Source organism: Erythrolamprus reginae, chromosome 8, assembly GCF_031021105.1.
Source record: "Erythrolamprus reginae isolate rEryReg1 chromosome 8, rEryReg1.hap1, whole genome shotgun sequence".
Lineage (NCBI taxonomy): Eukaryota > Metazoa > Chordata > Lepidosauria > Squamata > Dipsadidae > Erythrolamprus > Erythrolamprus reginae.
The window spans coordinates 42,452,798-42,468,911 of record NC_091957.1 but is presented as its reverse complement, the minus strand read 5'-3'; the positions used below and the strand labels follow the sequence as shown (position 1 = coordinate 42,468,911).

Below are 16,114 nucleotides of genomic sequence, written 5' to 3'. Positions count from 1 at the left end.
TCTAAAAATTCAGTATAAATTTTATTCCCTTGTTTTCCTTAAAACAGACTTCTCTAACCTAGAATGCTTCCAGATATATGAGCTGGAATTCTCAGAATTCTCTAGGAAGAGAGGCAATTGCTAAGAATTCTGGAACTTCATCCACAGAGCTAAACAATCTGTATTACTGTCTGGGTTTGTTATTGCCATTAAAACCAACAGCTGGAGTGTTGAAATGCAGATGTTTCAAAAGATTAAAAGCCACTTTTAATCTCATGAAGAATTAAACAATGATTGAGCCAATGCCAGTACAAATCTAGCATTGCAGCATTGAAACCAGAGAGAAAAAAATAAAGTTTTAGGTACATTTATTTATTATTATTAAATTTATATTGCTCCTATTCACCCATGGCGAATGATAAAGATAACTTTACTAGATAAATGGTCAAAGCAATGGAGACTGCAGTTTAATGTTTCCAAATGTAAAATAATGCACTTGGGGAAAAGGAATCCTCAATCTGAATATTGCATTGGCAGTTCTGTGTTAGCAAAAACTTCAGAAGAGAAGGATTTAGGGGTAGTGATTTCTGACAGTCTCAAAATGGGTGAGCAGTGTGGTCGGGTGGTAGGAAAAGCAAGTAGGATGCTTGGCTGCATAGCTAGAGGTATAACAAGCAGGAAGAGGGAGATTGTGATCCCCTTATATAGAGCGCTGGTGAGACCACATTTGGAGTACTGTGTTCAGTTCTGGAGACCTCACCTACAAAAAGATATTGACAAAATTGAAAGGGTCCAAAGATGGGCTACAAGAATGGTGGAAGGTCTTAAGCATAAAACTTATCAGGAAAGACTTCATGAACTCAATCTGTATAGTCTGGAGGACAGAAGGAAAAGGGGGGACATGATCGAAACATTTAAATATGTTAAAGGGTTAAATAAGGTTCAGGAGGGAAGTGTTTTTAATAGGAAAGTGAACCCAAGAACAAGGGGACACAATCTGAAGTTAGTTGGGGGAAAGATCAAAGGCAACGTGAGAAAATATTATTTTACTGAAAGAGTAGTAGATCCTTGGAACAAACTTCCAGCAGACGTGGTTGGTAAATCCACAGTAACTGAATTGAAACATGCCTGGGATAAACATATATCCATCCTAAGATAAAATACAGGAAATAGTATAAGGGCAGACTAGATGGACCATGAGGTCTTTTTCTGCCGTCAGTCTTCTATGTTTCTAAGAAGAAAGAAGCGGCTAACTATGTCTAGATGCTATTTAGGAAGTGAAGTATAAAAGCTGCCTTTTCTTATCACATAAGCATCTGGAGAGTTGGGGATTCAAAAGTTTCAAAAGCTGGTCACACTTCTTGGCAACTCTTTAAAGAAACTGTGTCTTTTTGTTGTTGTTGTTGTTATTAATTGCATCCCTACTTCCCAGCAACAGCACAATCCTAGGAAAAGACACATTTTCAAATATATGTGACCCAGGAAAATATTGCTGAATCCAATCTGGGCCGACCATGAGGACTAGAGGTTTATTCTTTCAAACTTTCAGACTCGTACTGGAGCCCATCCACAGAGAATTTGTTGGGATCAGTATTGGGTTGCTACCGGTATGAATAAGGATGGTGCATTGGTAGCGAAAGTTGCACTGCCCACACAGCGTCTGTTCTCCAGAGTGTTCTTGCTTCTGTTCATGTACAGAAAGCAAAATCTTGAGAGGGGACGCGTGTGTGAGAAAGATTTTGGCAAATTTTTGCTTCTGCGCAAGCAAAAGAAATTGCTGAAATCACTCTCATGCACGTGTACCGGTTTATTATCCTTGCAAAACTCTGTTTGACAGGCTGCTTTTTTCAGCCTTGCAAAGCTCCATTTGAGAAGTCTGCTTTCAGAAAGAGAGAGAAACAGAGAGAGAAGGAAGGAAAAAAGAAAGAGAGAGAAAGAGAGGGAAGGAAGGAAGGAAATGGTACATTTAAAAACATTAAGCTTGCATGTAGTAAAGGAATAAAATCAGGGGCTCTATGGGACATCCAATGCAACATTTAAAATAGACATAATGTATTTTCATCGTTACCTTTCCAAATGATCCTTGACCAAGGACTTTAAGCAATTCAAATTGTGCTGGATCTGCTTTTTCACATCCTTCTTTCACATGGTGGGTAATAGGAATTTCTTTGACACTTCCTTCATCCTATTGAAAGAAAGAAAGAAAGAGAGAGAGAGAGAGAAAGAAAGAGAGAGAGAGAGAGAAAGAAAGAGAGAGAGAGGGAGAGAGAAAGAAAGAAAAAGAAAGAAAGAAAAAGAAAGAAAGAAAGAAAAAGAAAGAAAGAGAGAGAGAAGGAAAGAAAGAAAGAAAAAGAAAGAAAGAAAGAAAAAGAAAGAAAGAGAGGGGGGGAAGAAAGAAAGAAAGAAAGAAAGAGAGAGAGAGAGAGAGAGGGAAAGAAAGAAAGCTTCATTAGTTAATGTATCTGCACCGTTTGCTTACATAGAAGGTTTTTAAAGCACATTATCCATAGCCATAAAATACATAGCCATAAAATATATTGTTTATATTTTATGATTTGCAATGAACAAAGAGGCAAAAATGGCTTACCACCTTTGAACAAGAAACTTTAGCATAAATATTTGGAGCAGAAGACCAGAACTATAGTTCTGAGAAAATGAAGAGTAAAGCTTTTGTTATTTTTTAAGACGGCTATTTATACATTATAGTAACTCTGTCATTGTAGAATCCAGTGAAAAGGAACTCAAAAGGGACTGACTATTTTATGGACTTTTGGACACACCTAGGGGTGGGCTACTGTCTGGACAGAGGGGAAGGGGACTCAGTGGGGTAGCGAAAATGGAGCTCCACCCCAGAGCACCCCAATTTTGCACTAAAAGATGTTGAAAGAAAATGCAGGGCGTCCTGCATAAGCCACACCCACAGTGTGGTCGTAAACATTTAGGTAGCCCATCACTGGATACACCTGCAAAAATTTTCCTTACCTTTACCTTTCAAGATTTAAAAGTATACATTTATTTCGGCTTATAAGGCTGAGAGTCCTTTAAACTTTCTTCATGATTTCATAATCCAAAAATAACATATGACAGTGGGGAAAGGCAGGGTGGAATCCAATATTAGGCTACCAAGGAATAATTCATCCTAATTTGACTTACTTTGCATTCCCTGATAAATATTATTATATGACTAATAACGACCTTGCGAAAGAAATGTCCTCTAGAACTGGCAGATTGTCTCCCATCTTTAATCAAAACTTCCCCAAAAAAGAACATTGCAGCCCAAAATTTCTTTGCCTATCTTTTCCATCACTTTAATCATTTACATCAGTGGCTTTTATTATTTTAGAGAATAACAGAGTTGGAAAGAACCTTGAAGTCCAACTCCATGCTCAAACAGGAAACCCCTATACCACTTCAGACAAATGGTTTATCCCAACATCATCTTAAAAACTTCCAGTGTTTGGAGCATTCATAACTTGTGGAGGAAAGTTGTTCCACTGATTAATTGTTCTAACTGTTAGGAAATTTCTCCTCCGTTCTAAGTTGCTTCTCTTCTTGATCAGATTCCATTCATTGCTTCTTGTCTTCTTCAGCTGATTTGGAGAATAGGTTGACTTCCTCTTCTTTGCGGCAACCCCACAAAGATATTGGAACACTGTAATATTTTGTTCAGGTGTAAGATACTAGAAACCATCTTAGCCCTAGCTTTATGGTACACTAAAAAGGCACTCCCTTTACTAGAAAAAAAAACTGTTTAAAGGTAGAATATATGTTTGTTTGTTTGTTTGTTTGTTTGTTTGTTTGTTTACTTACTTACTTACTTACTTACTTACTTACTTACTTACTTACTTACTTACTTACTTACTTACTTACTTACTTATTTATTGGATTTGTATGCCACCCCTCTCCGGAGACTAGGGGCGGCTAACAGCAACAATAAAACAGTGTACAATAGTAATCTAATACTAAAAACGATTAAAAACCCCATTAATATAAAAACCAAACATACATATACATACCATGCATAGAATTGTAAAGGCCTAGGGGGAAAGAGGATCTCAATTCCCCCATGCCTGACGGCAGAGGTGGGTTTTAAGTAGCTTACGAAAGGAAAGGAGGGTGGGGGCAATTCTAATCTCTGGGGGGAGTTGGTTCCAGAGGGCCGGGGCCGCCACAGAGAAGGCTCTTCCCCTGGGTCCCACCAAGCAACATTGTTTAGTTGACAGGACCTGGAGAAGGCCCACTCTGTGGGACCTAACCGGTCGCTGGGATTCGTGCAGCAGAAGGCGGTCCCTGAGATAATCTGGTCCACTGCCATGAAGGGCTTTATAGGTCATAACCAACACTTTGAATTGTGACCGGAAACTGATCGGCAACCAATGCAGACTGCGGAGTGTTGGTGTGACATGGGCATATTTGGGAAAGCCCATGATTGCTCTCGCAGCTGCATTCTGCACGATCTGAAGTTTCCAAACATTTTTCAAAGGTAGCCCCATGTAGAGAGCGTTACAGTAGTCAAGCCTCAAGGTGATGAGGGCATGAGTGACTGTGAGCATGTCAGTGACATGTTGCCGAGTGACAAAAAAAAGAAGAAATGATATCCATCGGTCCAAGTTGAAGTGTCAAAATCCAATATCTAATGATGATGTTTATCACTATTGTTTTTTTTTTAAAAAAATGATAATAAACTACATGAACCGATCTTAACAGTTCATTTGTTTCTATGTTTAAAAAGTGATCTGGAGTAACCCGGATTTGACAGTAGAACGGGTTTCTGTGGAAACTGACACAATAGTAATTAAATAAGAACTTCGGAAAACAACGCTTTTGAATGCCACTGTCAGTGGAAATGATGCTATACTCGCTTATTACCATAATCGGAACATTTGCTGGTTGAGTCATCGTAGACCTCACACAACTGAAGGATTTGAAATGCTACAGTACTTCCAGTGAATTCCAAATACTGAGCGGTAGCCACATAATAGAGAGGGGGGGGGGGAGAAAGGATTTTGAACAGAATTTGGAAATTTCAACAGCTGTTAAGTGTGGGCAGTAGCTACACACGCAGCAGAACAGGAGAAAAGAAACATGTGTTGTACAACTACATAATGCTCCATCAGCTCCAAGCTTCGTCAGTTCCGGCCTAACATCTTCCTAAAAAAAACCTTATATTTTTTCCACTTTTTTCTTGTTTTTAAAATCGAGTCTTGTAGGTAGGAGATTGAACAAGGAGAAAGTGAACATGCAGATGTTCACAATAAGTGAATAGGCATAAGTGCACCTTTGTGCCTACTGTTCCTGTCCTAATGCGTTTTTATCTTTTCCATCTCTACTTTATACTTATATTATGTTAAACATATTACAATACAATACTATATTTGTATGACAAACAAACAAATAAACAAACAAACAAACAAATAAATAAATAAATAAATAAATAAATAACAGTGAAAGGTCAACATGCACATGACATGCAATGTCGTTTGGCGGGCCCCAGGGGAAGAGCCTTCTCTGTGGCAGCCCCGGCCCTCTGGAATCAACTCCCCCCAGAGATTAGAACGGCCCCCACCCTCCTTGTCTTTCGCAAATTACTCAAGACCCACCTTTATCGCCAGGCATGGGGAAGTTAAGATATTCCTTCCCCCTAGGCCATTACAAGCTATGCATGGTATGTTTGTGTGTATGTTTGGTTTTATAATAAGGGGTTTTAGTTGTTTTATTAATTGGATTGTTACATGCTGTTTTTTTTTCATTGTTGTTAGCCACCCCGAGTCTACGGAGAGGGGCGGCATACAAATCCAATTAATAATAATAATAATAATAATTATTATTATTATTATTATTATTATGACAGCGTCAAACTCTTGACGGCCTAATATCATATGCGAGTATGTAAATTGTTGCTACGCTTCGTGATGTCAGTCTATGTGTCTTCCTTTCTGTGGAACTTAGCTTCACCTATTCATTTGATCTCCTAACACCTGAATTCGTTTAGCTTTTCCACAAGGGTGCTTTAATTAGATGTTAAAATCTGGAACATCTGTGGCATAAATGAGCCAATTCACCAACATTGCCAATATTAAACTTGAGTAATCAACTAGACTTTACAATATTTATTTACTTCCTTCTTCCTCAATTCTACTTAAAAGGTTGAAACAAATTCACAGAATTATAAAAAAAGCAAACGAGTTAGAAGAAAAGTTTTCGTTTTCCGTTCTAGGTTCTTCTATGTTTTTCTGTTCCATAACTATTACTGTGACCGGATTTTAAGCAGTGATGTACAGAACAATTTCTGTCCAATATACTTGAGCAGGATGATGTAATGCCATGAATATATGTAATATTGTATTACTGTTAATTAAAATCCCAAGATTTTTGTTTTTATTTAGTTTCAATAATGCAGCAAATCTTGTTATATTCTATTACGTTACTGCATTATTAACACAGCATTACAATACTGTTATAATACTGGCAAAATTTCTCTATCTCCAGAAAATTTCTACTATCTCCAGAAAATTTATCTGATGTCACTAATAAGTAGTAAGGGTTAATTAATATTATAAATATTAGTAAGCTTCATCTTAATCTAAATCTAGTCTTAATTTTAACAATTGATTACTGCGGTTATAGATTCAACATGTTTAAATATTCCCAAAACAAACTAGAACCTTACCAAAAAGTATACAACACATTCTTTAATTTGTAGGAAATGAACCATCCTGACTTGAAATACATACTACGGCATGACAAAGGTATATTTTCCATCTCCCAGCCCTTGTGCTGCTAATATTTAAAAAGAATCTTGTCTAATAATAAAAAATTTATTTATCTCTTAGATTAAGTGTCTTACCAGTTCTAATTTACACGGAAGCATTAGTACGTATAGCAATTTCTGAAATAACACAAAATATAAAACAAATAAAGTTCCTTGGGCCACAGCTTCTCTTTAATTAACAGCCAACGCATTTACTGATGCGACCTACTAATATATGGTTAGGATGCTAGTTCTCATGTTAGGGACAATGTAATTTGTTGGGAATGAGTGGGAGTGTTTTTTCCAGAATAAGTATTAGAATCCACGTAGAATTTCCATATATTTTTGGTTTCTTTTCTCTTTTTTTTCCAGCTTTTGAAAAAAAAAATGTGAGTATGCATAAAGTGTATGTGTGTAATTATAATGTGTGTCTGTGTACAGAATCACATCTGTACCTGCTAACAGCAGGGAAATATAAAATCAACAAAAATTAGCATTTCATTGTCAAAATAGTTTTAAGGAGCTTGTTTCTTAGTGACGTTTGCAAGCAGAAAAACAAGCCATTGGAAGACGATGAATCTGATATCCCCAGAAGAAAGTAAAGTCAGAACAAGCAACATCATATTAAACAACTACTATGTGTTCTCTCTGACTGGTCTTAGGCAATGCGTAACAGTCCAAGGAAAAGAAATCAAACACACACGTGCTCTGCTAATCAGCAAACTTGTATTAAATAAACAAAAAAGGGTTACTCAAAACAGTTCTTAGTGTCCAAAAACAATGATAGTGCAAGGCTTACTTCAGCCGCATACAAAAACACAGGAGAAAACAAACAAAGACAACCTGGAATGAGCAAAGACGTTTCAGGAGTCCTTTTGAACCTTTGGAGCAAACAGCAAGTCCCAGAGTTTTCACCTTCCACTTGTCTGAAAAAGCTGGGTTGAAAACTCCAACAGCACGGAACAGAAACTTCAGAGCAGGAACCACAAAATAACACAGATAAACAGCCACAGTTTGCCTTGGCCTTTGTTCCCTTTTAACCCTTTAGCCCTCATTAAGGGAACCACATCCAGCCCTCAGTATAAGAACCACACCCAGCCCAGGTGCTCCTATAATGACTTAAAGCAATCCCTTCTTTGCATAGCTCTTCGGCTACGCAGATCAATATATTGATCTGCAGAAGAACCCAGGGACAAAAGACTGTCTGAGGGACTGCATGCCAAATGGGCTGTCTGCTGAATCCTGCGTCCCAGTGGCCTAGTCCTCCTGGCTGTCTGCCACGTCTTCCTGGCTGTCTACCACGTCTTCCTGGCTGTCTGCCACATCTTCCTGGCTGTCAGCCAGGCTTTCGCATTCACTTTGTGCCGCGTCTCTCCCATCTGTGGGAGCAACGTCTGGCCCAAGCCCAAACACAACACTATGGAATTAAAACACTGACCAAAACACATTTGGAGTATTTCAATTTGATGTTTCTAATAATGAATTTGACATATAAGGGAAATGCTCCCTCTTTTGTAATGGGTTTCAATTCTCTAAGCTGAGAAATATTTTATTTTTCTCAACTATATCTGTAACTAGCCACCATGTGAATTTCTTAGAACACTATGTGAATTTTAAACTGCATGGGCTTCCAAACTTGGCAACTTTAAGACTTGTGGACTTCAACTCGCAGAATTCCTTAGGCAGACATGCTGGGTGAAGAATTCTGGGATTTGAGATTCACAAGTCTTAAAATTTGCCAAGTTTGGAGACCCTTGTATCCAACACAATTCATCCTTTGAAAAGTGTTCGGAAACTTCAGATCGTGCAGAACGCAGCCGCGAGAGCCATCGTGGGGCTTCCAAGATTTGCCCATGTTTCTTCAACACTCCGTGGCTTGCATTGGCTGCCGATCAGTTTCCGGTCACAATTCAAAGTGTTGGTCCATGACCTTTAAAGCCCTACATGGCTTTGGACCAGACTACCTCCAGAACCGCCTGCTACCGCACGAATCCCAGTGAACGATAAGGTCCCACAGGGGTGGCCTTCTCCAGGTCCCGTCGACTAAACAATGTTGTTTTGGCGGGCCCCAGGGGAAGAGCCTTCTCTGTGGCGGCCCCGGCCCTCTGGAACCAACTCCCCCCGGAGATTAGAATTGCCCCCCACCTTCCCTGTCTTTCGTAAACTACTCAAGACTCATTTATACCGCCAGGCATGGGAGAGTTGAGATATTCCTTCCCCCTAGGCCATAACAAGTTACGCATGGTATGTCTGTGTGTATGTTTGGTTTTTATAGGGTTTTTAGTTGTTTGATTATTGGATTGTCACATGCTGTTTTTATCATTGTTGTTAGCCGCCCCGAGTCTACGGAGAGGGGTGGCATACAAATCCAATTTATTATTATTATTATTATTATTATTATTATTATTATTATTATTATTATTATTATTATAATATTATTATTATTATTATTATTATTATTATTATTATTATTATTATCCCCACAACTTTCTGCATGCCAGAAAGGAGAAATATTTCTGCAAACGAGACTCTTTTGCAAAGTTCAGTTTACATATTATTTTCCACCGCTGGACTCAGTAGATGGCAGCAGGCAGCTAGCCATAACTAATCTCAGAAATTAAGCAGCAATCAGCCTTGGTTACTTTTTAATTGTGAGAATTAGATGGGAATTCCAAGGTAACCGGCTACACCGGAAAATGGGGGGGGGGGGGGAGAATCTCAGAAAAAGCAATGGCAAAACCACTTCCCTTGGGAATGTCAAGAAAATTGCAGGGATATAACCACAAAGAACGAAGTTTGACTGAAGGGCAGATTTATCCCTTTGAATCAAAAATCTTGATATTTGAAAAAACAACAACAACCCAATTGCATGTTCAGACTAAATTCTGTTGGCTACCACTTTTCTCTGCTTCAAAGAAGGAAGCCCAGATCTCATAGAATTATATTTTTGTGAAAATAAAAATGCAGACTTACATCTTGGAAATATGTAATTATTTTAAAAGCACAGCCAGGCAAATCAAATAATTTTTGTATGTGCTTTCCATCAGCTTGGCCCAAAAAAGTATTTTTCACCTGATGAAAGAGCAAGGAAATTTTTTGTTTGTCTCCTTTTTATCCCTGGTACCGTATAATTTTGTTTTCTTGCCTTCAATTTTATCCGAGTCGTATAGAATGATACCTGCAGTTTCCTTGGCAAGTTTTTTTTCTAGAAGTGGTTTACCATTGCTTCTTTCTAGGGCTGAAGAAACTTGACTGGCCCAAGGTCACCCAGAGCATTAGAACTCATAGTCTCCTGTTTTTTAATCTTATGCCTCAGTGATGGGCTGCCAAAAATTTTTACTGCCACGCTGTGGGCGTGGCTTATTTTGTGGGTGTGCCTTGATGGTCATGTGACCATGTAGGAGTGGCTTGCCGGCTATGTGACCAGTGCCTTAAAGGTCATGTGACTGAGTGGGGAGTGGCTTGCCGACCAAGATAAGTTTTCAAATAGGTGCTTGGACTCTTTTTCAGCTGATTAAGTCACATTATTTGAATACCCACGGAAAAGGACAAATGATAGACTGCATTATTTGTTGAGGAGCACAGCAACATTTTAAGATTTTGTACTGAACCCACAAGGTTCAGTATGATAACAGGTTAGGCAAGTAGCTCAATTTTCTTTAATTGCTATAAAAGTTCAGTTCTAGATAATGATTAAAATGATAAAGAGTTTATTTTTATTTTTTTATTTATTAATTTGTATGCTGCCCCTCTCAGAAGACTCGGGGCGGCTAACAACAATAAAAAAGACAATGTAAACAAATCTAATATTAAAAATAATCTAAAAAAACCCCAATTTAAAAAAACCAATCATACATACAAGCATACCATGTATAACTTCTATAAGCGTAGGGGGAAGGGAAAAATTTCAATTCCCCCATGCCTGATGACAGAGGTGGGTTTTAAGGAGCTTGTGAAAGGCAAGGAGGGGGGGGGGACTCTAATATCTGGGGGGAGCTGGTTCCAGAGGGTCGGGGCCGCCACAGAGAAGGCTTGTCTCCTGGGTCCCGCCAAATGACATTGCTTATGGGTAAAAACATACTATTTCATTATTTCCTATTTTAAAAGTATTTAAGGATCATACTAAGGTACTAGAAGAGGACGATTAGGTATTCAACAAATAGTGCATAAACTTACTACCCACACTATTCTCCCACTCCATAGGGGCAACCAGCCATTACTATTATGCCTTGAAGACTATACCCAACAGGCTCCCCAGATAATATAAAATTATTTTGAAAGACTCCTATCGTGAGGAATATCTCAAACGTACTTACATTAAAGGAATATGGTTTCTCCTTCCTCCATAGGTTCATCCACCATTTTAATGCCATTCAGCTGCAAAATAAGAAAGTCATTATGAGTTCAAAAACGGAAGCAATCACCTTTCTTTTTCGTTCACATGGTCATGGGAGAAAAGAAATTGAGAAGTCTCAAAATGGGCGCTGGTTTTAGGTACAAACCTTAGCTAATCCAAAATAAACTATCCAGTATGCTGTGAAGTTGTTTCAGGTGTGTTGGTACAAAAGGGAACAAGGGCTGGGGTGGCACAATGGTTAGAATGCCAGCATTGCAGGCGAATTCTGCCAACTGTCAGCAGTTTGATCTCCCTCCGAGGTTAGTAAAATAAGGAGCCAGATTGTTGGGGGGCAATATGCTGATTCTGTAAACCAGTGTTTTTCAACCAGTGTGCCGTGGCACACTAGTGTGCCGCGAGACATGGTCAGGTGTGCCGCGAAGCTCAGAGAAAGAAAAGAAAGAGAGAGAGAAAGAAAGAGAGAAAGAAAGCAAGAGAGAGAGAAAGAAAGAGAGAAAGAAAGAAAGAAAGAAAGAAAAGAGAGTGAGAAAGAAAGAGAGAGAAAGAGCGAGCGAGAGAGAAAGAGAACAAGAGAGAGAGAAAGAAAGCAAAAGAGAGAGAGAAAACAAGAGAAAGAAAGAGAGAGAGAGGAGCAAGGGAGAGAAAGAAAGCAAGAGAGAGAAAGAGGGAGGGAAGGAGAGAGAGAGAAAGACATAGAGGAGGTAGGGAGGGAGAGAGAAAAAGAGCAAAAAAGAGAGAAACGAAGGAAGAGAAAGAAAGAGGGATGGAGAGAGAGAAAGAAAGAGGAAGGAAGGGAGAGAAAGAGGGAGGGAGAAAGAAATAGAGTGAAGGGGAGGAAGAGAGAGAGAGAGAATTTTTTTGTCCAAACTTTTTTAGCCACTCCCCCCCCCCCCCCTCCGCTCAATGTGCCCCAGGGTTTCGTAAATGTAAAAAAATGTGCCGCGGCTCAAAAAAGGTTGAAATCACTGCTGTAAACCACTTAGAGATAGCTATAAAAGCACTATTAAGTGGTATATACAGTGTTCCCTCGATTTTCGCGGGTTCGAACTTCGTGAATAGCCTATACCGACGGTTTTTTCAAAAAATATTAATTCAAAAATACTTAGCGGGTTTTTTTCTATACCACGTTTTTTTCCCTGCCCGATGACGTCATACGTCATAACCAAACTAATAATTTTTGCAAACAAATAACAAAAAAATAATTATTGTTAATAAATAATCATGTTTATAAATGTCAGGATCACTAATTGTCTTATTCAACGGTGAGTACCAGTAATAATGGTGAATAAATGGTTGTTACGGGAATGGGAAATGGTAATTTAGGGGTTTAAAGTGTTAAGGGAAGGCTTGTGATACTGTCCATAGCCAAAAATGGTGTACAGTATTTACTTCCGCATCTCTACTTTGCAGAAATTCGACTTTCGCGGTGCGGGGTCTTGGAACGCATCCCCCGCGAAAATCGAGGAACACTGTCAATCTAAATGCTATTGCTTGTGCTAATTTCATTTTTGGGCCACGTCATGGTTGTGTTTGACCTCAGGGGGTCAGGGGGGCTTGCCAGGAGGTGTGACCAGTTCATTATCATATTTAGAGGCCACGACAGCCTTCTGCAGCCCTCTGGCCAGTGAAAATGGAGCTTGAGCTGCAAGACACCAGGGTGGGCCAAAAACAAAATTCAGGAGGCCCATGTGCAGCCCCCCTGAGCTCCATTTTTTGCTGGCACAGGCACCACAGGCTTGTCCTTTGCTGTTTCCAGGGTGGCCTGTGGGCCACATTGAAGCACCCTGCGGGCCTATTCCAGCCCATGAGCCTTGAATTTGACCACCCCCTGGTCTATAGGATTGCATCTTCCTTCTCTTCCCCCCCCCCCATTTTTTCAGGAAGCAACATTACTTTTCAATAGCACATGCTCTCCTCTCCACTTGCAAAAGTCCCTAAGTTCATAGCAACAGAATACAACAATAGGCCGCAGAGCAGATACACTAACGTCACCAGTACCAAGCTTTCAAAATATACAAGGGATATTTATGTTTAATGCCCTCAGATGTTTATAAAAGTACAAATCATCGCTTCCATGCTTCTGTTCTAAGATGAGAATAATCAGAAAAAAACTATAGTGTTTCGTGGTAATGTAAAGGTTCTACACCAAAAACATAATAATGTGTTTTTATTTGTATACCACTCACTGGATTTTATGTTTTTTCAGAAAATATAATAGAGCTGGTGAGAGGTCTGAAATTATTATATCCTAGTTTTCAAAACGAAACCATCCTTTGGATTATAGTTGAGTACTCAAAGAGAACGTTTAGAATGAATGATGAGCTGCAAGGGACCTTTGAGGTCTTCTAGTCCAGTTCCTTGTTCAAGCAGGAAAACCTGTACCATTGTCAGATAAGTGGCTGTCTAGTCCTCTCCTTAAACACCTCCAGTGATGAATCAACCACTATTTCTGAAGGCAAGCTGTTAATTGTCCCCACTGGTTAATTGTCCTAACCCTTAGAAGTTTTCTCCTTAATTCCATGTTGCTTCTCTCTTCAATTAGTTTCCAACCATTGTTTCTTGTCCTGTCCTCTGGTGCTTTGGAGAATAATTTGAACCCCTCTTCTTTGCGGCAGCCCCTCAAGTAATGCAATATTGTTATCATGTCACCCCTAATTCTTCTTTTCTTTGGACTAGCTAAGCCCAGATCCTGCCGTTCTTCATATGTTTTCTTCATTACGGCCTTTGATCATCTTAGTTGCTCTTCTCTAAACTTTTCCCAAAGTTTCAACATCTTTTTTGTAGTGTGGTGACCAAAATTGGTTGCAGTATTCCTTGTGTGGTCTTACTAGAGTTCTGTAAAACGGTATTATAACTTCTGACAGGTTCTGGGAAACAGGTAGCGGAAATTTTGAGTAGTTCGGAGAACCAGCAAATACCACCTCTGGCTGGACACAGAGTGGAGTGGGAATTTTGCAGTATCCTTCCCCTGTCATGCCCACCATGTCATGCCCACCAAGCCACACAACACCCACCAAGCCACGTCCACAGAACCATAGTAAAAAATTTCACCACTGCTTCACATGATCTTGATTCTATGCCTCTGTTTATACAACCTACAATTGTATTAGTGGCTGCTGCACATTGCTGGGTCACATTCAAGTGATCATACACTAAGATTCCAAGGCCCCTCACACAGTTACTGTTTTGAGCCAAGAGGCTGAAGTAGAAATGAAAATGCCAAGTTAATCTAGTGCAGTGATGGTGAACCATTTTTTCCTCGGGTGCCGAAAGAGCATGCTTGTGCACTACAGTAGTACCTCTAGATACAAGCTGCTCCACATGCGAGTATTCCAAGTTACGAGCCACGAGGCAAGCGAAATTTCTGTTCGACACCCGAGCTCAAATTCGGGATACAAGCCGAGCTTCCACTAGGTGGCGCAAGAATCCTTGCTTCTGGTTATCTCAGCGCAAAAAGCAAAGTCTAAAGGCATTCATTCGAGATGCGAGTTGATCAACTTACGAGCTCGGGTCTGGAACAAATTAAACTCGTATGTTGAGGTACCACTGTATTGTGCATCCACGAATGCCCACACCCATAATTCAATGCCTGTGGAGGGCAAAAACAGCTTCCTCTGCACCCCGGAGGCCCTCTGGAGGCCGGAAACAGACTGTTTTCCAACTTTTGGTGGGCCCAGTGTTTCATCCTCCCCAGGCTCCAAAAGCTTCCCTGGAGCTGGGGGAGGGTAAAAACTCCCTCTCCCATCCCCCGGGAGGCTCTCTGGAAGCCAGAAATGCCTTTCCAGAGCCTCTGTGCAAGCCAACAATCTGCTGGCCGGCACACACATGCATGTTGGAGCTGAGCTAGGGCAACGGCTCACATGCCAGCAGATATGGCTCCACGTGCCACCTGGGGCAACCATGCCATAGGTTCGCCATCACTGTATTTGTATTTGTATTTGTATTTATTAGATTTGTATGCCGCCCCTCTCCGAAGACTCGGGGCGGCTAACAACAATATAAAAAGACAATGTAAACAAATCTAATATTAAAAAACAATCTAAAAAACCCCAATTTAAAGAACCACTCATACATACAAGTATACCATATATAAATTCTATAAGCCTAGGGGGAAGGGAAATTTCAATTCCCCCATGCCTGACGACAGAGGTGGGTTTTAAGGAGCTTGCGAAAGGCAAGGAGGGTGGGGGCAACTCTGATAGCTGGTTCCAGAGGGTCGGGGCCGCCACAGAGAAGGCTCTTCTCCTGGGTCCCGCCAAACAACATTGCTTAGTCGACGGGACCCGGAGAAGGCCAACTCTGTGGGACCTAACCGGTCGCTGGGATTCGTGCGGCAGATATAGTAGGTCGGTCAAAGTATATGGAGGTGACAATTTTACTAAATCCTTTTTTAAAAAGTCAAGTAATCCTACATCAGCTGCTGCAATTCAGACAGAAGGCTCATGAGATTTTCCTTTCACCTAATTTTAAATAATTGGCCCCACTTTATGAAAAGTCACACCAAGTTAAATCATCTTTTTGGGGTATCTTTTCCCCTTATTATGAAGTTGCTAAATTTGTTCAAAGTTCCAGTTTACTGATGATGCTACGTTCTTGTACTAACCTGTCGACTATGTTCATTAAAAACTGGAAAAACCCGCTAAAGAACGCGAGGGTAATTATTCATTTTGCGAGATGAATTATCGTTATAATTCAGCAACCGCTCATGTTCATCTACTCTCCCATCCTACAACATGTGCGCCTATCTGCACACACCCATTACCACATGCTAAGAAATACCTTTCTGGATTATTAAAGCAGCAGGAGTCATCGACTATCTACCACAAACTTCCTAATGTAGTCCACAAAATGAAACTGGATTTTTTTTTAATGTTCTGCCTTTATTATTTTTACAAATAATTCAAGGCAAAGAATGGAATAGAATTAGAATCAGAGGAATTAGAATTACAATTAGAGTGGAGTGGGGTAGGGTAGAGTAGAGTAGAATTAGAATCATAAGAATTAGAATTAGAAGTAGAATTAGAATT

General features: G+C 39.9%; 1 protein-coding gene across 1 annotated transcript in view; it reads right to left on the bottom strand.

Moving 5' to 3' along the window:
• RPS6KA6 (ribosomal protein S6 kinase A6) overlaps window positions 1–16,114 on the bottom strand; it is a 97,269-nt gene that overhangs the window by 53,474 nt on the left and 27,681 nt on the right. Inside the window, 4 exon segments of the mRNA XM_070759775.1 lie at window positions 2,048–2,164; window positions 8,692–8,694; window positions 11,047–11,061; window positions 11,063–11,107. Coding sequence (XP_070615876.1) covers window positions 2,048–2,164; window positions 8,692–8,694; window positions 11,047–11,061; window positions 11,063–11,107 — 180 coding nt within the window.